The sequence below is a fragment of the Podarcis raffonei genome, chromosome 6 (genome assembly GCF_027172205.1).
Source record: "Podarcis raffonei isolate rPodRaf1 chromosome 6, rPodRaf1.pri, whole genome shotgun sequence".
Taxonomy (NCBI): domain Eukaryota; kingdom Metazoa; phylum Chordata; class Lepidosauria; order Squamata; family Lacertidae; genus Podarcis; species Podarcis raffonei.
The window spans coordinates 60,302,382-60,327,732 of NC_070607.1; the positions used below are offsets into that span (position 1 = coordinate 60,302,382).

The window sequence follows — 25,351 nt, forward strand, 5'->3', positions numbered from 1 at the left end:
CACATTTGCAGACATCTTTGTAATACAGTGTTGATCTGCCAACAGGCCTGGTGCCTAAAGCCAGCTTCCCATAGAGGATGTCCTTGGGGATCCTGCCATCTTCCATTATTTGGACATGACCAAGCCAGGGTAAATGTTGTAGAGACAGGAGTGCAAACATGCTAGGAATGTGGGCTTGGGAGAGCACATCTTTGTTTAAGACTCTGTCCTGCCATGTGATGCCCAAAATCTTTCTGATGCAGCGCATGTGGCATTGAGATGTCACGCCTGTCGACTGTATGTTGCCCAGGGCTTTTATAAAGCAGCATGTTCAGCACACAAGCCTGGTAGTCCTTCATCTTAGTATTGTTAGCATCACATTCTCCCATACCCTTTGGAGAGGCGAGCCTTGCCAGTACGCTTGTCCAGTTTAAGTGTCGATGGAGAGGTTGCTGGTTATGGTGGAACCCAGCTGAGGCATGGAGTGCTGGTGATGTCCTGACTCGGGGTGTTGGTCTTTGTCAGGCTGATGGTAAGGCTCAGCTCCCTGCAGGCTTGGGCAAAATGGTTGATGAGTCTCTGTAGATCTTTCTCAGAGTGAACTTCAAGGCTGTGTCATCTGCAAACAACATCTCTCAGATAAAGACCCACCAGGCCGCCACAGTTTTGTCTTAGCACAGAGAAGTGCGAGGTTGAACAGACCCCCATCACTCCTCAAATGAAAGTACAAACCGCAGACTTTGACTACAGTATATGTATACTGTACTGGTTTTGCTGAATGAAGTGTATCCCTATTAAATAGATGCAACTGGGCTTTCTAATCATGGGGCTATTTAGTATCCATGTTACAATCACTTGACATTTGTCATGGACTGCTTTCAGCATATCAGTAATCTGGAGATTAGTATTTAAATCCTGAAGACTCCAGGACAATCATAGGGTTTTGGCAGCATTCCTAAGGTAGCAGACAGTCGAGAAAACAAGATGTTCTAAGAGGCTGCAAGTGGCCTATTATTTAATTATTCAGACTGCTGCTTTTCTAAGGAGGGTACAGGGACTACAATCTGAGTGAGTTGTGTGTACTGAAGATGGCCATGAAAGCATTAGCAAACATAGTGAATGGCGTAAACCCAGAGCCTGTCATGGGCAAGATTCTGTTTCCTTAGCTACAGGGTTGCATCATCCTGGAGATGTAAAATACAATGTGGCAAGGAGAGTCCAACTGTCCATGGCAGTGGGGCTGATATCCTACATTATTAGGGGTATCAAAAGTCTAATGAGCTAACAAAGCAGGAAGTATATGCGAAAGTGGGGAATATGTACAAAGGATCGCTAGAGCAGAGCAGTGCAGACTTCAGGCTTGTGGGATCTGTTTTGAGTTTTACTAGAACCCTGAGATCAACCAACTAGAACCAGGTGCAAAGGACATAAATTTAGAATTAAAAAACGTGCATCTGATGAGAACAGGGGTTTTGTGTCGGAAGTGAAATGAGCTTACAATCCTCACAAAATTCTATTTCTGGTCACTCCAAGTTTTCTTCATTGTACTTAATAGTAGGGTGGATACATGTTGTTGTTGTTGTTGTTTCTGTTACTTGCTGATCTGCTGCACATCACCCAAAGATCTACCAGTAGATCCACATCTACCTTTAGCTCACCCCTGACCTAGAAGTCTTCACCTCCCTAGGATTTCCCCTGAGGCTTTACTGGAATGAGCAAGCTTACTCAAAGAAGAGCAAGGTCAGACTTGTGGGCAGCCTAAACTCATTCTGAAACCATATATCTGATGAGGGTCATCCTCCTGTCATTATAACGATACCATAAGGAAGATTTCCAATATGACCCACATAAGTAGCTATAAATGGTCTTACTTTCATTTGGAGCTAGTGCCACATTGATCTGTGGTCCAGGAGTCGCATGTCAAAGTCGGTGTGGCCAAAGTGTAAGGTGGCCATAGACATTCTTTTAATTTTGGAGGTTGGGGGTGTAACAAAAACCTTTTGGCATCACAGTCTCACAGCAAGGGACTTATGGGAGCATTCATTCTTAAAAAACCATGCAAAGCAGCAAAACACCTTTTGGCATCACAGCAGGGGATCCATGTGTTGTTTTTTTTTAATGACTTGGTGGGAGGTCTTGTGGGACCACAAAACCCAGCCCATGGGCTCCTTTTAGCTACTATTTGTTTTAAGACATGCACAATTTTTCTTTGCCAAAAGCTGAACTTTTACATTAAAGAGGTAGGCGGATTGTGAAGGTAGGAGAAACTTGATGGGCTATTGTCTTTCTTTAACTACTGTCCTTCTCATGACACTTTCCAATAAAATAGTGTGCATTTATGCTTGCATCAGAAGGTATAGCAGATACAATAGTCAGGTAAGACTGTGCTCCTGTGCATACCTTTTGGGGATAAGCCCCATTGACCTTAGTGGAACTTCAAAGTTAAAATGAATAGAATTGCACTGCAAATGTTTAAGGTTCCTACCTGTCATGATCTATGCAAACTACAATCCTAAACACACTCATTAAAGAGTAAGTCTTATCAAATTCAGAGGGACTTATTTCTGAGTAAATAGACATAGGATTGTGTGGGCCAATAGCCTTCTGCATATCCATAAGGATGAAAGCCCCTGAATCTCTGAAACTACTATCTAGCTGTACCCGGTTGCAAGATTAGAGCAATTAACATTTAACTCTTAATTTAAAGCTATTTCAACATTTGTCTGGCTGCTGCTGATTTGCTTTAAAAAAATGATTCAAAGCCCAGGCACATCAAGCAAAAATGTGTACAATATTCTAGGAAGAAGCTATTTCATGGAAACTAGAGAATAACTCTCATACTCTGAAGATTATTCATTAATATCTGGTACATGTAAAAACAAGATAAGTAAATGTTCTGGTTTTATTCTATTTCTACCTTGAAATGGAATGTATGGTGAAATACTATGGCTATCACAGCATGGTGTTTATTATTGATTAATATTATATATATATATATATATATATATATATATATATATATATATATCCATAGACTGAATTTGTATAAAATATTTGCATAACTGAATCTTTCTACATAAAGAAAGGAAGCAAAAATGGAAGCAAATACGCCTACAATGTGCTTGTTGTATGTTCGCCTCAGTGTAATGTAACGTGAATTGAAAATCACATCTCACCAATAACTCCTGTGTAAGGAACAAAGTTGGACAGCCTTCTTCAAAATAATCTTGAGCAGAGGAGAAATTCAGCTTTTCCAACCTGCTGCCTTCAACATATTGTTGGGACTACAGCCCCCACCATTCCTGAACACAGGCCATCCAGCTTGATCGGCAGTAAGTTTGCAGTTCAACAACTGGAGGGCATAAGGTTGAGGAAGGCTGGATTAATTATACAACTTATTTGCTTGTTTATATCCCATCTTCATTTCATTTTCATTTTTTATTTCTATGTCACTTTTTACTCACATGAGTCACAAAGCGGTTTACGTACAATAAATAAGAACATAGTAGAACATCACAATTACAACATAAATCTTATAAAATAATTAACAAATCTTCAGTAAAACAACAACCTACTATAAAGCACCATTAACAAAACAACTTTTAAAAAAACAGGCTAAACAGCACAGCCGCAAGATAAGTGATAAAATTCACAAAGCTTTACAGCAAACATAATCCACAAAACGATATTAATGTTAACAAACTAACAATCAAAAACAAACTAAGCACTCCCATGTGTTCAAAGTAGTATACACAATCCCCTTCCTCATTTCATTTTATGGCCCAAAGTCACCCAATGAGCTTCATGGAGAATTCCAAATATACTTCACTGTAGTCTACATGACATAGTTATTCTGCTATTCTTTACACTGACGATATGAGAATCTGTCATGCCAACAAATAGGCAATATAGGCTTTATGAGGTCCAAAATCCATACTGAGGCAATACCAATATTAGGCTTTTTGGTTCTTTGTTTTTCTACTATTGTAGGAAAAAGCTATTTCACAACTTGTGTCAGATATGCATTCTTAATTATTTGAGAGGTAACCGAAATGCAAACCTCAGCCGTGCATCTCAAGGGACAACCTGACTGACTTGCCTCCATAGTCCAAGATAGAGCACAGTTGGACTGGAATAATTCACGTGGAGGGAAAATGTGGTTTTGACATGAATCTACACAATATTTTTTTTAATGGACCATTCCCTGTGAGACTACAAAGCATAGAAAGCAATTAGAATACAATAAATGGCAAACCTGCTAAACAACTAAAATGTGATTGGGGTTGGGAGGCAGCAAATATTTATTGTGACCTTTGCTTCCCTTAAGGAAAATGGCATGGTACAGCACATATGCCCCAGAGACATGAGGAAGGCTGTGATCCCTGTTAACAGCACCAGATGGCTCTCAGCATTGCTTTTGCAAAATTATTCGATATCCTTGAAAAGAAAACCCAAATATTTGATCATGGGATATTCATATAAAGCCTTATTCATAAACCCTTTCATATAAGGAGGGTAACATTCCAAATTAAACTCTGATACACACCTATTAGTGCTAATGAGAGTGTTGTTGTCTAAAGATACAAGATTAGTCAACAAAAGGAATAATTTTCAACCATGAGATCAATTGGAGTTTTCAGCCAAAAAGAAAGAAAGATTCTAAGAACTGAAGGATGGATAAAAACTCACTTTAGGTATCATGAGAAAGGAAGGCATATTGAACACAAAGTTTGTTTATCCGCAGTTTGGTTGAAATTATGTCAATATTTTTCATTCTTAGTACAAAATCAAATTTTATATATGGTAACAGGGTGTCAGCAAATAATTTTTTCTGCATCCCAAGCTCTCATTATAACCAAGCACAGAAGCTCTACACAGAAACCCCCAAAACCTTTTCTTGGTTGCACACAGATTGCATTCAACACATTCTGTTTTATTTTGATTGGCATAGGCGTAACTTAAAGACAACTTGTAATGTGTAAACCTATAAACAGGTGGACAGACTTCAGGTGTTGCAATCTATTTTGTTCTGCTGTACTGTTTTCAGTGCCTGCTAAATACTTTTTTGTTTAGGCACAACCTGTAATGTAAAGTTGGAATGTATTTTAATATGTAGAGTTGGAAGAAACCCTAAGGATCAAACCTGCAACCTTGGTATTATTAGCACCACACTCTAAGCAACTGAGCTATCCATATATTTTTAACTGCTTGCTTTATTTTTATTTTTTGTAGGTCTGCTTGCTTTTAACTTCTTAATTTTATTGATAATTTCAATGTATATTATATATTTTATGTAAGCTGGTTTGAGGTTTCTACACTGCCTCCCACAGTTTGGTCAAACTCATGTTAGTAGCTTCTACAATATAGTGGTGTACAAATGTTGTTAAATAAAAACAAAACAAATATTAGAATCCTGATGCCTACCAACTGGAGTGAGGTACAAAATATGTGTGGGTGTTCCTCCAGGGCTGACCCAAGACATATTGATGCCTGAGGTGAAGAACAAGATGGTGCCCCTGTCTAGATGGGCAGTTCAATCTTCAGTACTGGTGACAGCATTGTGCAGTACATCTTGGGACAGCAGGTTGCATTGAGGGAGTTTATGACCCACCGTTGGCATCCTGTAGGACATCACTTATATTAAAAAGTATATGAAGCTATATCAAATTTATATGAAATCCATATCAAGCAATGTCAAATTTTTATCAAAAGACAGGACTTTTGGGGAACAGGGTGGGGCACCTGACACTTTTTGTTTGACATAATGTATGTCCCATGTTGTGCTGCATTCCCTTTCCACCAACCTGCCAGGGGCCATATGTCAGCAAAAGTGGGTGGAACCAAAGCCAGTTCAAGACACCTGGGCATCTGAGGTGAACCACAAGATAGTGTTCCCCTCCCTGCCAAGGAAGGGGTGAGTGAAGATTTAAATCAGAACCCCAAGGTGGGGGGATAAGGATCTACATCAGGATCTGCTGCCTGTGGGTCCTGCTGTCTGAGGCAGTCACCCCACCTTGCCTCACTGATGAAGCAATACATGTACATTTTGCATTTGTACAGGCTCCATCCAGTCAAGCAACAGGCATTATCAGAGTTCAAGAACACAGGGAGGGCCTGGGGAGAGATCCAAGAAACACATTTTGGCCACTGGGTCTGAGCTTCCCCACCCTTGCCGTAGACAATCAGGAGCCCAGTTTGTCAGGCATTGTATATTCCACTCAACAAAACAATCCTCTGTTACAAGTAAGTTCCTAACCAAAGCTTGTTTAAAACACAGCTTAATGCTGAAATCCTATGCACACTTTGGTAAAGGTGCCCCTGACAGGTCTAATCGTGGACGACTCTAGGGTTGGGGCACTCATCTCGCTCTATAGGCCAAGGGAGCCGGTGTTTGTCCGCAGACAGTTTCCAGGTCATGTGGCAAGCATGACTAAGCCGCTTCTGACGAACCAGAGCAGCGCACGGAAATGCCGTTTACCTTCCCGCCGGAGCGGTACCTATTTATTTACTTGCACTTTTTGATGTGTTTTCGAACTGCTAGGTGGCCAGGAGCTGGGACCGAGCAACGGGAGCGCATCCCGTCGCTGGGATTTTAACCGCCAACCTTCCGATTGGCAAGCCCTAGGCTCTCTGGTTTAGACCCACCAAACTCAAATGTTCAGAGTGGGCAGGCATACAATTACACTGGAAAGAAATGTAGCCTAGTTTTAACTGGTTTGTCAGATTGAATGTGTTTTGGATCTTCTAGTGTCACGGTGGACATACACTTGGCCTGTTGCTGAAAGTATTCAAGCTTGGGAGTTACACAGAACTGCTTATTAGGCAGAAAGATAAAACAGGAGCAGGGGAGCTGCCTTTTATCAAGCCAGATCACTTGTCCATCTAGCTCAGTATTGTTTACCGTGATTGGCAAGTGGCTTCCCAGGATGTTAGGCAGGGGTCTCTCCCAGCCTGACCTGGAGATGCTGAGTGTTGCCCTTGAGACCATCTACGTGCAAAGCAGTTGCTTTATACCACTGAGCTGTGGTTTTCCTCCTTAAAATAATAAAACCACGGTTTCTTGGAAGACTTATGGGTGAAGACGTATACCCATGCGTTGCAAGCGTCTTGTGGTGCTGCTGACACCTTAAAAGATCTGGCAGCTTTGTTTAGAAGAACACTTGTGTCAGACCAAGAGCTTGCGGCATAATAACTGTTAGGGCAGCCCATGCTGCAATAAGCGCCAGCCACAGTGAAAGTCCATGAAAGCTCATGCCATAATGAACGTGTTAGTCTTCAAGGTGCCACAAGGCTCTGTGTTGTTGTTATTCGCATTCGACGTGGCTTCGCTACAGACAAGAGGCGCTTTTTGAGGTCCCGGCAAGGTTCCTAAGGCGTGGCCCTAAAACACACACGCACACATTGGGTTGCTCAAATGATTTTATTTACCAAGCCGCCTGCCAGCAAACGACCCCCATCCCCTTTCCCCCCTCGGCGCCCTCCCGTTTCCTTTCTCTTGTCCCCGCTCGCCTCCTCCTCTCACCGCGCAAGCGCATAGAGGGCCAAGCAGACGTTCCCTTAGCAACCGCGCCCTGAGCACTGCCGCGGCCCCGCCCGCCGTGCTACAGCCTCAGAGGAGAAAGAGGCGAGCGAGCGAACCAGGCAGGCAGGCAGGCAGCGCGAGCCGGAGTGTGGGCCTGGCTAGGGTGATGGGGCGCAGGGCCCGCGGGCTTCCACCCCGCTACCGCCATGATGCTGCTGAGCAGGAAGCCGGAGGGTCCACTCACTGCAGGTAATAACGGCCCCTCCCGGGCGGGGAGGTTAGATGGGGCTCCCTGGGTCTCTACCTCGGATCTTATTCCTACCCCCCCCGACTTGGAATGGATCCCTCCACTCCTCGAGGCGAGAGGGCCTTTGGGCCCTTCGAAGACTCGGAGAGGGGGGTCCCGCGGGGCTTCTCGCGGAACAGGACAAGAAGAGAGGCGAAGTATCGATCTGTATTATTGCATATGCAGCCGAACGCACATGCCGCGCTGGCCCCGCTTCCTCGGAGAGAGGCCACGTTGCGCCTGCCTCGTCCACCCCCGTTTTGTGCAATGGGGATTTTGAGGTGGGGGCCCCCCGATCCGCCTACATTGGGAGGGGGGGCTGTTGCGTTGTTTTACGAAGGAAAAAGAGTCTTCCAAGCGATCCCGCGTCCTGCCCTGTGTGTGCGTGCGAGTGTGTGAAATCCACTTCTTTGTTGCTCCTTTTTCCACCCTGCGCCCTTCCGTTAGATCGATTGCGAGGAGTTTAAAGGATAACTCATCCGTTTTAGGGGATTGGATCCGCAGTATAATGCAGCGGGGGGCATATTGTGGAGGGGGATGGCGGGGGGGAATCTAGCACCAGAGAGAGGGATGGTGGGAGAGAAAGAGGCAGACATGAGGTTGCGGCAAGCTTGTTTTGAAGCTAAGGGCCGGCCGGGTATTTTTTTTGTTTTTGCAGGGGTCGCGATGGAGAAAGCACCGTCGGCAAAAATGCTAAAAGCCCGTTCCTGTTGTGGGTTAAGCCTCGTTGCGGGATTGGCCGCCAAGTAAACATGCACACGATTGCAATCGGAGCTTGTGGGTTGCATCCAACTAAGTTTTACTCAAGGGTAGACCTGTCGGAAATAATGGGCCTGGTTAGCCACGTTCCTTGTTTTCAGTGGGTCTGCTCTTGAGTAGGACTATCAGTGGATTCGGCCCTACGTGTTTTCGCTGGGGTGGTGGTGGAGGATGGAGTCGAAAGAGAAAAATGCGGATGGAGCCTCGGGAAGCGTGTCGGGACGGGTTCCCCAGGAGACCAGGGGAAAACTCCCCATTGCACGAGAGGTTTAAAATGCCAGTCGGGACAAAGCAGCCGGCGTCTGATTTTAACGGACAAGCTGGCCTGAGTTGGGAGGATTGTGCTTCACCATAGGAAACGATGTCGATTTCTTTCTTTCTAAGGTTCTGTAACAATTGCTTTGTTAGGTCTGGGCGAGTTTAACGCCAGGGGAAGGTTGATCAGTATGGATCTGAAATGGTCTCATGTTTCAGAGCACTTTGTGTGTAAACGCATATCCAAAATACTCTTTATGACTTTAAGAGACTTAGACGCAGGCAGGCCAGATTCCTTCAAGTCGCTGCCAAATTCTGCATAAGGAAGAATTTTTATTTTGACATTTTTCCGTTGGCAACTTAGTTGACTTCTTTTTAACTGTTTTCAATTAGGACAAGGAGCATTCATTTGTTCAGATCAGCAGTACTCCCCATGTAACTATTTTGTTTGTTAGGTTTGCAATCCAAGTTTTAAAAGAAAGGCAATTTTTTTAGTGATCAAGTAAGGCAGGGTGAGGAACCTATTTCTTTTCCTTCACACCACTGATTTTTTGTTTCACTGTGTCTATAGAACACATTTGTTAAAACAGCATCTTCAGGAATAGAATACAGTGGTACCTCGGGTTACATACGCTTCAGGTTACAGACTCTGCTAACCAAGAAATATTACCTCGGGTTAAGAACTTTGTTTCAGGATGAGAACAGAAATCGTACTCCCGTGGTGTGGTAGCAGCGGGAGACCCCATTAGCTAAAGTGGTGCTTCAGGTTAAGAACAGTTTCAGGTTAAGAACGGACCTCCGGAACAAATTAAGTACTTAACCCGAGGTACCACTGTACTGTTTTATAGCTATGCATATATGTCAATATCAAACTCTGGTCTGTGGCATTTATGGGGGGGGGGGTGACAATAAATGCAGCATTCACGTGAAAATATAACCATTTGCATAGGCCAAGGATAACTGGTTGGAATATAACTTCTAATTGGAGATCAGTTTAAAACAAAAATGTAGAAAATTAAGGTAATTCATTCTTTTGCATGTTTGCTTGGAAGCAAGCTCTACCGATTTCAGCCTTAGTGTAAGTAATGTTGAAGGTGGTGTTTTTACAGTTACATAGCAATATAATATTTGTAGACAACTGTATTTGTGACCCAATACACGTATTGATTTGTGTAGTAATTTGTATTTCTGGAACTATTATTCTCTGTCACATTAAGCATACATTGATTCATAAGTGCTGTGCAACACATTTGCACTTTCATTTACTTTAGAAGGAATTTTATCTATTTATTGGCTTATTTTGCAACCTTTAAATAAAGATGTTACAGAATTGTGTACTCCTCTCAGATAATTTTCTTTAAAACACATTGCTAGCTAAAAGATTTTAAGATTTTCTTGATGCTTGTGATAAATGGACCTGGTTTGAGAGTTTGATCCATAAACAAATCCTAAAGCTAAGTGAACATTTAGCCTAGTGATGTGCAACCTGTGGCCCTTCAGATGTTGCTGGACAACAATTCCCATCATCTCTGACTTGGCTATGCTGGCTGGGGACAATGAGCTATGGAGTCCTAAAACACGTTGAGGGCCACAGGTTTCCAATATCTGATCTAGCCTTAAGAAACCGGTTTTTAGCTGTGTTACAGTTGCTGCTTTTTTGTTTCGTTTTTTCATCCTGTGCAAACTTAAGTGGCTTACTGAAAAATAAATTAAAAATAATGTTTATATGAATTAGTGTTAGTTTTTACTGACCATCTTGTTATTTCCAGCCAGGTTTGGAGATGGCTTGTACGATTCCTACATGAGAATAGATCAGATTAGATATACAGATCCTACAAATGAAGAATGCACCCCTTCTGGACTTCCGTCACTGGGGAGACCTAATGTAAGTAATTTCAGGAATCTTGGATTCTGTCTCCAGTGTTGCAAAACATTAATACAGCTGTATCCATGAGGAAGGTCGTTTTGTTCTTACTGATTTTATTCCAGGCCATAGGATATGCTGTTTAGCATGATCTAGAATGTTACTTAATAACTGGATGCAACTCATGATACTAATGTATGTGTGTTTTATTAGTCAGTAACTCATTCCTGTCTTAACAAGTACAGCCTTGCGACTCAGTTTTCTGGGGGTAGTCACCCCACTGCTGCTCTGCCTGCCTTACTGCTTCTCTTTCCCCCTCCCCTATTGTAGCATAGCCCCAGGAGGTGCTCATGATGTGGGAGAGGGCCTGGTGACAACAACAGGCATGCCCAGGTAAGGGAACAGAGAGCAGCTTTAACATCTCTTGACAAGAGAGCTGAATTAAGAAGTGCCAAAAACCTGCCTGTCTCTGTGCAGACAGCACACCTAGCACTTTAGAGGTTCTCTGGTCCTTTCTGCACTGATGAAAAATACATTTAAAAGCTGTCTTCTAAATTTTCAAGCTTGTTCTAGACATCCATTTGTGTTCCTCAGGGGAAACATCAATATATAAAGTTAGAAATAAACTATTTATTTATTAATTTATTGAATTTCTATACTGTCCTATACTCAGAGGTCTCAAAATATTATTATTCATTCTCTTCCAGCTTACATGAGAATAAGAGTTGCAAGAGCAGCTCTTCTGTGACTTTATTCTTCTAACTGTTAAATAAATCAACTTTCTCTAGGATAAGACAGAAGTAAAATCTGATTGGTGAAGAAGCAAGCCATAGATAGTAGAACTGATAATTGTGTTTGTGCTCTCTTTGTTGGTCAGAAGTGAGAGAGATCACACTATAGGTGCAGCAGTCTGCTGTGTTATCTGGGGAGCTGTGTCTGTTGCATTTATACTTGACACTTGGCACAGGAGTACTAGGACTGCACCTGTGTGTATCTGAATATACTGTAACTTTTAAATGCAACAAGGCATTTATAGGGCTGAAATAGTACTTTTGTGTTTATGTATTATGGGTGTTGTTTTTATTTCTTCATATGCTCCCAGTAAATAAGGAACCCTATTTCTTTTTAGAACACCACTATTCCCTGTCGCTTGAATTCTATTTTTATAGACATGATAGATGTTTTAATCAGAGTTGTATTTCTTTGGAAGCTGACTGAAGTGGCTCATTTGGGTTGCATCAATTATATCCAGCTGTGGCAATGATCTTAACTGTAAGATGATGTGTAAATACTTTCCAGCAACAGGGGAATTCTATTCTGAGTGAAACCAAAGATTCCCTGCATAGTCTGATCACTGAGAGAAGAAACTGGCATGTACAGTTTTAGCATTCTGTCATGCCATGATTGCTTATTGGAAACTTGTGGCTAAAAGCCAGAGGGGAGTAATGGATTTGAATGTGACATAGAGATGTGAAAGCAAATGCATTGGGTCAGATCATGACTGTTAGAAACGGGTGTTTGTCAGCTTGTGACACCTAACAATACTTCTTGCCCTCCCCCTGTCTTGGCAGTGCGTGTATGTGTGTGCATACACACATATTCAAATAATTTATGAATGTATATAAAAGAGAATACTGTTTTTCTAGGCCATCATTGATTTTGAGCCCTTTTAAAAAAATAATCAAATACCCATGTGCCTGTTCAGATTATTTATGCTATGTTTTCTTATAAATCCTTTCAGTCATGGATTTCTTGCTTTTTGAAGTACAGTCCTCTGTACACTTATGTGGGATTAAGCCCATTTGAAATTAGTGGGACTTGCTTCTTGGGAAATGTCCATTGATAATTCTGTAATTTTAATATCCTGTTTCTGAAATCTTTGTGAGCTGCCATATGTAGTTGCTTCTTTAAAAAGTATAACTAAAATTATATTGAAATCTATAAAGGCATTTGCCTTATTGACCCAAGTGAAAGTGAGGAATATTTAAATAGCTTTAATGTTATTCGTATTATCAATCAGGTTTAGGAAGGAAATAAAAAACGTCCAATGTATGCAACCAGCATCTGCTTTAAACTTTACCTAATGTAAACATTCCTGAATGTAGTCAGTTAACTAAAGGTTCATACCATGGGTTTTTATGGGGGGTTTTTTGTTTGCCTTTCCCCTCAACCCTTCAAATACTTCTTCATTCTGAGCATGTGTGCAAGGTTCTTTTCTGCACCATGCGCACATGCAATAAAAACAAATCTTCCAGGAAGTGCACAACAGTGTACGACCAAACGTTACTTGCTTTAGTTCTCATGTTTCACAATGAGCAAAATGAAGACTTGTATTATTTTGTGGGGGACAATATCTGTTTCCATTAAAAATAAAATTAGTACTCAGCTCTTGCATAAAAGTGCCATTTTCCTGACTTGGTATAGTTTTTGTGCAAAGAGTGTTAGAGGTCTTGTGCACAACTGCCATGTTACTTTTTAAAAATAATTAAAAAGTCTGATATATGCATTGCAATTATAATCTCAGAAGTAATCCACCAAAGTTACTGGGTGGAGGTCTACAGAGAATAATTCCTGAACTGTGCATGCCTTCAGCATGTGGCAGTCAGTGGAAATAAATGTTTTTGTTTGGCATTAGGGGTCTGCCTGAAACAAAAACTGGCTAGGTTGTGATTAGGTGAGGTTCAAACAGAAGGGGCCACCCACTGAAACATCATATACATGACAGATTGCCCCCAATCCACACGCAAAAATGCAACTAGCTTCCATACCAGTGATGACCACTAATGTATAATAGGGCAATTTTTGCTTACTGGATTTTTCACAGTGAGGGAAATCCAGATTAATTGTAGTACTATGGACTGGTGTTTTGATGCTGACAAATTTGTATGGACACTCTTGAGAAACCTATGTGCACAAGCAGCACTGAGTCTACAATAAACTGGAAATGCCCTTGTCTTCTAATACTGCAATCTTAGTGCTCTAAGGAGTTAATCCTATTGTACTTACAGACAGTCCTGAGCATGGTTGCTCAGAAGTAAATAGCGCAATATTAAGAGAACAAGCAATCTTCCAAGGCTAACCTATATTGGGAGTATTCAGAAAGCTGATCTGAACAACACACCACATGTGTTGTCACTCATTTCTCTTGGCTGCTAACAGCTAGTCTATGGGCTAAGTAAACTATGTAGTCCAGCGCTTGCAAGAGGAAGTGTTGGAAGCAGAGTGACAGGTTACTCTGAAGTCATCTGATTGGAAATGGAACTTGTAGTTAAAATTGTAATGTGGGTCAGTCTGCCAAAAGTCATCTGATCATTATCCAGCTGGCCATTCTACTGGAGAGAGGGTTCTTTGCATCCCAGCTGTCTCAGGGAAGTCAGGTTACCAAACCTGAACAACAGGATTTGGAATTCTAACCAGGTGTGAAATGTGTTGATGGATGGTTCCAGTGGGGAGAAAGGGAGTTCTTTGCTTTCCAGTTAAGCCAATCCAAACTATAGGAAAGTGGCTTCTGACATCCCTCAGTCTAAGCACACTTACACCAGCTGGAGCACCATATAATTTGGCATGAATTATCTGTACTGGCAACATTGTACTAACATCAGGGTTATGTTGGCATAATATCACAAATTAACCAGCTTTACTTCTGTTGTGGTGTGACATCCTGCTGGTGCAGGGACCAATAAAGGTGGTGTAGGATATGTTGGAAAGGAGCCGTCTGAATCATAAACTCTCTCAGACTCTGCTCCTGGTGCCTATGTCAGTTACACTGACATAAAAATGGTGAGCCCATTCAACTCAGTGGAGAGTTGAAACACACTATAACTCTCCTGCTCTGGCCACAGCTCCACAGACATAGGATGCAGATAACGCTGCACTCAATTACATCACACCTACAGCAGTATATAAATCCTGACAGGCGCTATAGCTCCGATGACAGCATGGGGCTTTGTTAGGAATACTTGGAGCATGCAACGGAGAACTTTAGTAATGGGAGCTATGGAGAAAGGGCACTTTACACGAACAGGCTCATCAGGACACCTCTAGGAAGAGCAGGTTGCTAACACCTTCTTGCAGCCCCTATAGGTACTCTGTCTCTAGTCTCCACACACAAACAGCAAGATGCATGTTGATTCTGCCACTATACCTAGGGATGCACACACACCACACAATTAAGCATGGGAAGGGTACCGTGCCTCATAGTGCCCCCCTCACTCCCAGCTACCCCACTTCAGTGTTGTTTACTGTGTATTGGCTAACCATTCTTCCTCCCTCCACAGCTAGTAGCATTGCCACCCACACAGGAGAGGTAAGTACATTCAGTAAGGGAGGGGGAGGCCAGTGGCCATGAACCCCCACATGAAGGTAAGCTCTCTGTTGATGAATGGCAGGAACTGCACTCTAACCATTGCTTGCCAAACACTCACGATCCCTTTTGCAGTTGAGGGCATGGAGTAGAACAAAACACTGCAACTTCCTACAAGAGATAGGTAAGTATTGTCTTGGTGATCGCAATCCACTCCCCATTGGGGGTTGGGTGAAGGGAGACAGCACTCTCTCACACACACTTGATCAAAAACACCAGGTGAGCATTGCGGTCCAGGAACTATGTACTGTAGCTGCTGACCATTGTTCTCTATTGTCTGTGTGCCCCCCCCCCTGCCTTGGCGCTCCATAGTCTGACCTTGAACAGAAGCTGTAGCTTCTTCCTTACTCCCAGCACCATTGCAGACCAAGTGAGGCCTTCAGCATTACCGGCCTCAGTAACCTGTATGATTCTGGCTGTTTCTCTGTGGGGTTGCCAACTTTCACTTTTTCCAGTGCATAAGTTGCATTATGGACAGTTGCACACTCTGGTGACGGATGGCACTGCAGAGTAAACCACCTGCTATCCTGTTGTCTTCTACAACTTTCATAAAAGTCTGCCAACCACATCCATGCGTCTTGGATGCTGTTTAGTAAAATGTTTGCCTTTTGTTATAGCTGTCAATTTGTTTGTTACTGGAGGTGAGCAGGTTGGGATCATTTCCACACCCCAGAGTATGTTCTGCTAGCCTCAGGAAGGGACTTTAAATGAAAGGGTCTTTGGGGAATTCTTTGCTATCAGGTCTGAAGAGATGCAACATTTCCACCCGCTTGCCATTTTACCTCCAGTGAGGGTAAAAGAAGAAGAGGAGGAGTTTGGATTTGATATCCCACTTTATCACTACCCTAAGGAGTCTCAAAGCGGCTAAAAATCTCCTTTCCCTTCCTCCCCCACAACAAACACTCTGTGAGGTGAGTGGGGCTGAGAGACTTCAGTGTGACTAGCCCAAGGTCACCCAGCAGCTGCGTGTGGAGGAGCAGGGAAGCGAACCCGGTTCACCAGATTACAAATCCACCACTCTTAACCACTGCACCACACTGGCAGTCTCCTCTGCACTCACAGGCAGCCTGGTCACTGCCACCGTGATCAGTGAGGCAGGCAGTTTGGAGGTGGAGGAGATAATGAGCAGACCTGGGCAAACAAGCATGAGGGATGTTTGACTAGATGGGACCAGTGATACAAAAGGCAACCTACGTCATCTGAAAGCCAGGCAATTGACTCATGCAACACTCCTCTGACACTGCACTGTTTTCCAGAGGAAGATTGCATCTTGGTTTTACCCTAGAAGCTCCTGCCTGTGAAATGTGTGCTATTCTGCTGGGTTAGGGCTCATAGAAAGCTGCATCATACTCAGACCATCTAGTTCAGTATTGTCTAAGTGACTCTTCAGGGTCATATGTGAGCCATTCCAAGCCCTATATAGAAATGAGAATTGAACCTTTATCATGTAAGCATGCTCACTGTGATAGGACCCTTTTCCTCATGTACCTTCTTTGCCCTGGTATACACAACTAGTAGCTCAGGAAGGACACAGTGACCACAGTCACATGGAACACTAAACTATATTCTAGTGCTACATGCACAAACCTCTCCAAGCCCAAGTAAAGCATTGAGCTCATGCACTCTCCCTCCTCCTGACACCAAGTTTGTTTTTGCTAGTAAAGAATCTTGGCTTAGCATTTTGTACAAACCAAGGATCCTGTTTTAAAACAAATCATGGTTGGTCTCTAAGCAAGCCGAATAGGGCTGATGCAATGCATCCTCCTGTCTCCTCCTGTGGCTAGGTTATCATCTGCTTGGTAGAGTGTACCGTGTACGTTCTAGTTCTACCTACTTCCTCACTTTTGTATCTGACATGCCTGTTGCAGGTAAGACATGCAAAAGGTGAGTCTGACCATGTTTCTGCCATCCCCTAGTAGGGCCCACTTCTTTTGTATTCAGCAACTATGCTGTGAACCATGGCACTGTTTCTGCTGTTCTGCCCATGCTCTCTTCCATTTTGTATTGGGGAGTCAGAAGGGTGATTTTGTTATAGGATGATTTACCCATCTTTTCCCTCTAGAAGGAGTGCTCAAGCAGGCTTACCATATATCTGTGCCTGTGAACACACAGTTTTTATGCTGCTGTTGCATGCCTCCAACTTTTGGTTTAAGAATTGATCCCATTTAAGTTACATGGATACAACAGCAATATAAGTTTCTGAGACCATATGACCTTGTTTCAATGTGCCATAGCTTAAGGCCACTAAAAATATAGCATAACTGATACATCTTGCAAGCTGAAAAATTTATTTTATTTAAATGTATCGGTGTGAAGGAAGTTTACTGCATGGAAATGCTCACAAAATATTTACATGACTAGAATAGCATTAATTTTGCAGAATTTTGAGCTCGAATTTAAGGGGAAATGTCAATGAACTTTAAGTACAGCTACTGTAGAGTCTGGGGGAAAGAGTATTTTGCCCTAAGAATTCAAACTCTTCTCTTTTATCGAGAATTAATCTTAAATAAATTAATACTATGGGATACAGTTGTATGTAGTTCTGGAAGTGCCTCACCAAAGACTCCTGACTGAGCTTAGCAGTCATGGAATAAGATAAGAGGCCCTCTTGTGGATCAGTAACTGGTTAAGAAACAGAGAGCAGAGGGCAGGAATAAACGGACAGTTCTCCAATGGCAAGATGTAGCAAGTAGAGTACCCCCAGGATCAGTATTGTGCTTTTTAATTGGTTCATAAATGATTTAGAATTAGGATTGAGCAGTGATGGAGCCAAGTAAGCATATGATACCAAATTATTCCAGGTGGTTAAAACAATAAGGAACTGTTTACTATGTACCGTATTTTTCGCACCATAGGGCGCACCGGACCATAGGGCGCACCTAGTTTTGGGAGGCGGAAAACAAGAAAAAATTATTCTGAACCCCAGAAGTCAGAACAGCAAGAGGGATCTGGCTTCTGGGATACCGTGTGGCTGTTCTGGCTTCTGGGGTAACCGCGCCAAGCCTCTTCAGGGCAGCGGGATGAAGGCTCCCCCTGCCCAAAGAGGCTGCGCAGGGCTAAAGCAGAAGCCAGGACAGACGCGTCGCTGAAGGGGCACTGCGCCTTCTCTCTCTCTGCGCAGCGCCCCTCCTTCACAGGAGAGGTGCTGCGCAGAGAGGGAGAAGGGGCAGCGCCCTTCAGCGAAGCTGGAGAAGGAACAGAAGGAGACCCTTCTGTTCCTCCTCCGGCTTCGCTGGACAGGCGCGTTGCTCAAGGGGCGCTGCGCCTTCTCTCTCTCTGCGCAGCGCCTCCCCTTCACAGGAGAGGCGCTGCGCAGAGAGGGAGAAGGGGCAGCGCCCTTCAGCGAAGCTTGAGAAGGAACAGAATAAGACCCTTCTGTTCCTCCTACGGCTTCCAGGACAGGCGCGTTGCGGTGAAGCCAAGGAGCCTGCATTCGCTCCATAGGACGCACACACATTTCCCCTTCATTTTTGGAGGGGAAAAAGTGCGTCCTATAGAGCGAAAAATACGGTAAATGGGCAATAAAATGGCAAATGCAATTAAATGTTTTAAAAAGTGTAAAGTGATGTACACCATATACATGCTCATGGGGTCAGAACTAGAAGTGACTGAGCAGAAACAAGACCTTGGCGTAGTGGAGAACTAAATGAAGATGTCAAACCCAGTTTGCAGCAGCTGTGAAAAAGGCGACGTGTTAGGAATGCTTAGAAAATGAATTGAAAATAAAACTGCGAGTATCATAATGCTGTTATACAAATCTGTGGTGCAACTGCACTTGGAATACCGTACACAGTGGTGTACAGTCACAGGATAGGTGGACATGGCTTACCCAAAATGGCTTGGCACGCCTAATTGGGCCAACAGAATGGAGGTTCGCCACCCCGACGTAGACTAACAATGTCTGTGTACAGTGATACCTCCGGTTGCGCATGGGATCTGTTCCGGAGCTCTGGTCGGATCCCGAGGTGTTCATATCCAGAAGTGCTGCTTCTGCACATGTGCGCAGGGCGAAACCCAGAAAAATACTTCCGGGTTTGCCACGCATATATCCTGAAGGTGAACATAAGTAGAGGTGCCACTGTACTTTCCCAAGTAATCTTATACAAAGCATTGTTGAAAAGATATCATAGTTAAATTTTGATATTTTGTTTCATTGACAGTGTATGATGGGGTCCATTTAGTCCCTGCACCCCTTTTCTTCAGTCTAGTCTCATATTTGATAAGTTTGTCAAATTAGATTTTGTTTTGGAAAATGCCTAGCCTAATTCAGAGTACACAGTGCATGTAATGTGTGTGTCTGTTTGCAGACTTTTCATAATAGAACATTGGACTTTTTCTGAAACCTGCAACAGACTTTCCTGTTCTACATTTTGTAATATATTGAAAGTATTTTTCTAGGTCTTCTGGATTGTTACTGGTTACTTTGTGTTATAATTGTGGTCCAGTAGATGAGATCTAGCAGTTAAGCAGAGGGCTAATCTGGCTGCTAATTACAGTCTTAAAATGTGTGTTTTAAGAGGCCCTTGAGCTCCACTGTTGTGTTTGGATGCCTTTTTGACAGTTCTGAAAACAACAGAAAGCAGACGTGCTTTTTACTGTAGCTTGTTCAGGAGAGAGGAGAAAGGTTACCTGTTGGACACTGTGCTACGAAATGGGTGAATGTTAAAAGGATATTAATACTTCATAGAAGTTGAAATTCTTTGTTATTTCCTTTTTCATTTTCCCCACCAGCAGGAAATGACTGAGTAATGGGAATTAAGCAAAGAGTGGCATAGCTGTTTGAATTCTAGTGCGTTAAATGGTTGCTTGATGTCGGGAGGCCCAGGTCCATACTCAGAGCAGTGCAGAGAAATGAGAGATAGAGCTTTCTCAAGCTAATTTCTTCCTGTGGGAGTTTGTTGCAAGCCTGTGTGTGTGTGTTGTCTCTGTGTTCGTACAAAAGACTAATCATTAGTCCTCGGTTCTTAAAAACCAATCAAACCAAACCCAAATAGTTTTCTAACTTTCTTCTTATCAGCATGACCTCAGTTTATTTCCTTGTAGGATCACTGTCAAAACAGAGAATGTGTTGTGAAACAAAATACTGCCCTAGGAGGTATGAGGCTTAATCATAACATGCATTTCTTTCAGAGCAGAGAATGGGGAAAGAGCTATGTCATGGAATCAGGTGGTCAGTGGCTGGGAGTTTGCTTTCTTTTGGAAGGGAGGAGGCTTTCCTAGGCAACATATATAGCAGATATGAAGAAGGATGTAGCAGGGAATTCACCTCAAACATATATGTCCATTTACATGCTTTGGGAAAATAGTTGTGGAAAACTAACTTGATCATGGTTCTCTGATGTTTGCAAAATATGGGATTTTGATCACGCAAAGGAAGTTAGGTCCTGAGGTTGGGTTTGTAGGGAGAGGTGGCATGTCTGTGCCACGTAAATATGTTTCTGTTTCTGGAAAAGTGGTTATCACTCTATATTAAATTCCTCTCTACAAATCCTGTTTGGTTTTTTGAGCCATTAAAACAATGCTTCTCTGACACTTGGCAAGTTTTATATTTTGGACCATGAAAGCTGGAAACTTGGGTTTACAGAACACAAAAGCTGAACTCATTCATTGCCAGCTTCCAAGTACTATAGTTTTTAGGCACATTACCCACCATCCTTGGGTCAGATGGGTCCAAAAATCTTCCTCATTTATTAGTCAGAGGGAAAAGTCTGAAATAGTTCAGTCTGTGGCACCATGCAGCTTTAAACTTTCACCTTTTTTTTAAAAAAGATATTTATTGAGGTTTTACAAAGACATAGGTTTACAAAATAAAAAAGGTCATATCAAGAGAAAAAGATACAAAAAAGAGAACATAGAAAAATGCATAAAAAAGAAAAAATAAGAATAAAAATACAAAAGACAAATAACTAAAAAAGAATTAAAAACAAATCAGTTCTTTGTAACTTTAAACTCATTAACTTATTTCCTTGGCCTCCTCACACTTCCCCTTTTTGTATTCCCATTTGAATAATCAAATCAGCAAATCCTTACCCTCTTTCATTTATCTTAACTCTGTATCTTAACATATTATAACTCTATATTTTCATCCATTATCAATTCATTTTTGCATATTCTTATTAACTTTGTTGCTAATGCCACTTATTTTCAATCCAACATCATTTTAACATTCATTAATTTTACAATATTTTAAACTTTCACCTTTTTGTGCTTGTCAGTTGCCAAATCTCTTCACCTTTAAGTGATAGCAGAATGTCTTTTCAGACATGTGCCTCTTTGTTATTGTGTGTTAATCCATAGCAAGTATCAGTTTTTAAATGCTATACTTATTAACCTTTTAATTTCAAGGTGTGACCTTTTAGGTTGCAGATAAACACTGTATGTTGTACAAAATTGCAGCTCACTAAGGTTCAATTCCACTTTGCTTTTCTCATTTTGGCTCCTTAACTTTACCGTAAAATGAAGAGAAGAATCTGTCTGGAATTCCTCAGGCAAGCGTTGGATTGGAAAGCAGACATTTCTGAAAATGGAGTTTCCCCTAAAACCTGGATTTCTTACTGAGTTACAGAGAATTAGTGTCATTTTGAATTATTTGCTGCAAGTAGCCTTCTTATTCAGAATTTTACACCGTCTGTCATTCTTTCTCTGCAGTTCAGCCATAAGCCCAGCGAAGAATGTGTTACTAAAATGCTAATTCTGTGGATCATATTTTCTATGAGTTCCTGGAAAGGTGTGTGTCTCAAAATGTACTGTCTACATTTTCCAGGCAGATATAGCAGTTAAGTAGTAATCAGGAAGAACCAGAGAGCTTTATCTCTTAAAACTTTTCTTCTTCTGAGCCAATGGGATAAACTGTGTATTGGCATTTCAGCGGAAAGATATGCAAGTTATTTTCCATGAGTTGTTATTTTGCTGCTATGTTGGGATGATAGACAGTAACTTGCTATACAGGAAATGGATAGCATCACTCACCAGTTATCTTCAGACATGTGTATATTTTTACTGAAATGGAAGTTCTATTTTCAGTTTCAAGGATTGGCTATCTTTATTTTGAGATTAAAGACTAGAATGGAAAGCAGATGTTTCTGCACTTTCCACAATTGTTGTACAATATAACACAGCAGCTTGTAACTTCCTTGCAGTGTAGAACTAAAAGAGGTATGAACTTTAAGTGCGTTTGTTGCCTTTCTCCTTGGATAGAATTTTAGGTCTACCTTCGTATATTACACTGAAATCTTGCAGAAATGAGAAACTCCTTTATTATGTTTTCTTACCAATTTCAGTTTGCTCTTTTCACTGCGGAAAATATTTAGTCCCTTATTGGCACAGGATAGCAAAAGTTCCTTTCTAGGACAGATGCAAAATGTGTTCAGTTCTGCCTTGCTATACAGCTTCAAATAAAGTAGATGAGAACTGTGGAGAGACATATGAGAGTAGCATGGAGCCCTTGGTAACAAAATTAGAATTCACCCATTGCCCTGGCCGCCATTCCATTTGCCCTGTGAAAAGGCTTCTATCATAACCTGCTTCTGCTTTGCATCCCCTCTGTGTGCCTATTTGTGGTGTTTTGTATTTTTTCATCCTTGTAGTTGGCTTCCTGTGGTTCTAAGAAGGCAAATATGCATACTTCAGCTATGGCTTGGCTTATGCCAGGGGTTGCCAACCTGGGCCTATGAGCACATTAAAAACTGGGAAAACTGTCATGGGCAGTACATGCATAGCAGAACCCGAGCACTCACTGCAACCTATTATGTTGACTACAATGGAATGCTGCTTCAAGACCAATTTAAGTGGGGGTGGGGTGGGTGCCTGCAGACACCAGGAAAAGCTCTGTGGACTTGTGTGCTCATGTGTGCCCATGAGCAACACATTGGTGACCCCTGGTTTAATGCTAAACTTTCAGCACCTGCCCACATGTTGGGTTGAACAGTAGGTGTTGCATAGCTGCTCTTGTGCATGCTTGTGCGATTGGTTGCTTCTGAACTAGATCAGAATACGTGTATTTGTAAATGCGCCATCTGAAAAGCTTGTCTTGTAGCTTCTTTGCTTCCCCGTTGTTAAAATGAGAACTGAAACTAAAGATTTGCTTTGTTTCATCCTAATAGGTAACTACTAACCCAATCACAATGAAGGACCATCCTCTGACAGGGAGCCAAGTCAAAGTGGAGCAGTTATTTGAAGACTCTGGCAACAGAAGGAGCAGTACTCTCCAGTCTTCAGGAATAAATGCCTCTGAGAGGTCTTTTCCAACTCCAGCAAAAGATAAAAGCATTGATAGCATAAGTACCAACAAAAATAGTGGCAGCTTGACAAAAGCACACAAAACCGGAAGTCAGTCCCCAGAACAAGCACTGAAGCAATACAAACAGCAGTTGTCAGCCTATGAGCAGCAAGAAATATTGAACTTTCCTGAAATTTATTTTGTGGGTGCAAATGCAAAGAAAAGGCAAGGAGTCATTGGAGGCCCAAACAATGGTGGATATGATGATGAACAAGGCAGCTACATTCACGTGCCTCACGACCATCTTGCCTACCGATATGAAGTACTAAAAATAATTGGAAAAGGCAGTTTTGGCCAAGTAGCTAAAGTTTATGACCACAAACACCACCAGCATTTGGCCTTAAAGATGGTACGTAACGAAAAGAGGTTTCACCGGCAAGCAGCAGAAGAAATACGGATCTTGGAGCATCTCAAAAAACAGGATAAGACTGGTGGCATGAATGTTATTCACATGCTGGAGAGTTTTACCTTTAGGAATCACATATGTATGACCTTTGAACTCCTGAGTATGAATCTCTATGAGCTGATCAAAAGAAACAAATTTCAAGGCTTCAGTGTGCAGCTGGTACGAAAGTTTGCCCACTCTATACTGCAATGTTTGGAGGCTCTTTATAAAAACAAAATCATACATTGTGACTTGAAACCTGAAAATATTCTTCTAAAACAACAAGGGCGGAGTGGAATCAAAGTGATTGATTTTGGATCCAGCTGTTTTGAGCACCAAAGAGTCTACACTTACATACAGTCTCGATTCTACAGAGCCCCAGAAGTCATTTTGGGAAGCCGTTATGGGATGCCCATAGATATGTGGAGTTTTGGCTGTATTCTTGTGGAACTGTTGACTGGTTACCCTCTCTTTCCTGGGGAGGATGAAGGCGATCAGCTAGCTTGTATGATGGAGCTCCTTGGAATGCCCCCACAGAAGCTGCTAGACCAATCCAAGCGAGCCAAAAACTTCATCAATTCAAAAGGCCATCCTCGTTACTGCACTGTAACGACACAGGCAGATGGGAAAATGACTCTTAATGGCAGCAGATCACGTAGGGGGAAAATGCGTGGTGCTCCAGGCAACAAGGATTGGGTCACAGCATTAAAAGGCTGTGATGACCCCGTGTTTATAGAATTCCTGAAAGAATGTCTTAATTGGGATCCTTCTGCACGGATGACTCCTACCCAAGCTTTGAAACATCCTTGGATTTGTAAACGAGTACCTAAGCCACCCTGCATGGATAAAACTTCAGGCAAACGGATTGCTCATTATACGAGCTCTTTCCCAGGGATAGGTTCCAGATTACCCCCAGTTGTTGGGGTAGCCAACAAACTACGAGCTAATCTAATGTCTGACTCAAATGCCAATATACCTCTATGTACTGTGCTACCCAAATTGGTCAGCTAATAGAGAATTACATATTCCCAGAGTACATATGCTGTGTTTTTAATTATATCCTTGAAATATAAAAAGATGACAGAATGCGCAGAGGTCTTGGAAAAAGAGAGAGAAAAGAAATGGATTTTTATTGAACACTAAATCTTGTATAAACACCCCCCCCCAAAAATCAAAACATAAGCATTTTAAGGGCTATGATTCTTTTATCAAGTTGTTTCAGCTAGAATGTGGTGCTTGTTACATCACTTTTGATAGGTCAGCACATTTGTTTTGTTCAGTGAAGTTACGCACTATGTAACAGATGGATTTTATAGCACTGTTGTAATAAAACTCAAAAACCACTGCTCATGCGGACAGTCTCACTTAGCAGACAGTTTGCTGCAAACCACTTCAAAGATAAATAAACTATGCATTTAATTAGCCACAAGTGAATACATCAAAGAATGATGGTCAAAAAGCACAATATTTTAATATCTATTGGTTGTTGTTGTAGTAATTTCAATGTACTGAGTGCCAGATTTTGGTGTTTGGGAAGTCTTTTGTCTTTGCCAGGAGCCCTCCTTAAATTTGCTTGCAGTCTGTGGCAATAAAACACTCCTAAGAAGAGTGGGTGCTGTCCTAAGGCTACAAAGATACTGGTGTTGGGACTCTAGGTATA

The 25,351-nt window shown here is 42.1% G+C and overlaps 1 protein-coding gene across 9 annotated transcripts in view; it reads left to right on the top strand.

The window, feature by feature from the left end:
* Positions 1-25,113, top strand: part of DYRK3 (dual specificity tyrosine phosphorylation regulated kinase 3) — a 42,290-nt gene extending 17,177 nt beyond the window's left edge. Inside the window, exons 1-4 of one of the 9 annotated variants that reach the window (XM_053393370.1) lie at positions 10,586-10,686; positions 10,996-11,058; positions 21,677-21,755; positions 23,131-25,113. In XM_053393370.1, coding sequence (XP_053249345.1) covers positions 23,152-24,702 — 1,551 coding nt within the window. In that variant the 5' untranslated portion in view covers positions 10,586-10,686; positions 10,996-11,058; positions 21,677-21,755; positions 23,131-23,151 and the 3' untranslated portion in view covers positions 24,703-25,113. Of the gene's footprint in view, positions 1-7,558; positions 7,751-7,823; positions 8,069-10,570; positions 10,687-10,995; positions 11,059-21,676; positions 21,756-23,130 lie in introns of those variants that run through there. The other 8 variants (XM_053393365.1, XM_053393367.1, XM_053393363.1 and 5 more) reach the window with 8 other exon arrangements.
* The last annotated feature ends 238 nt before the right edge of the window (positions 25,114-25,351 follow it).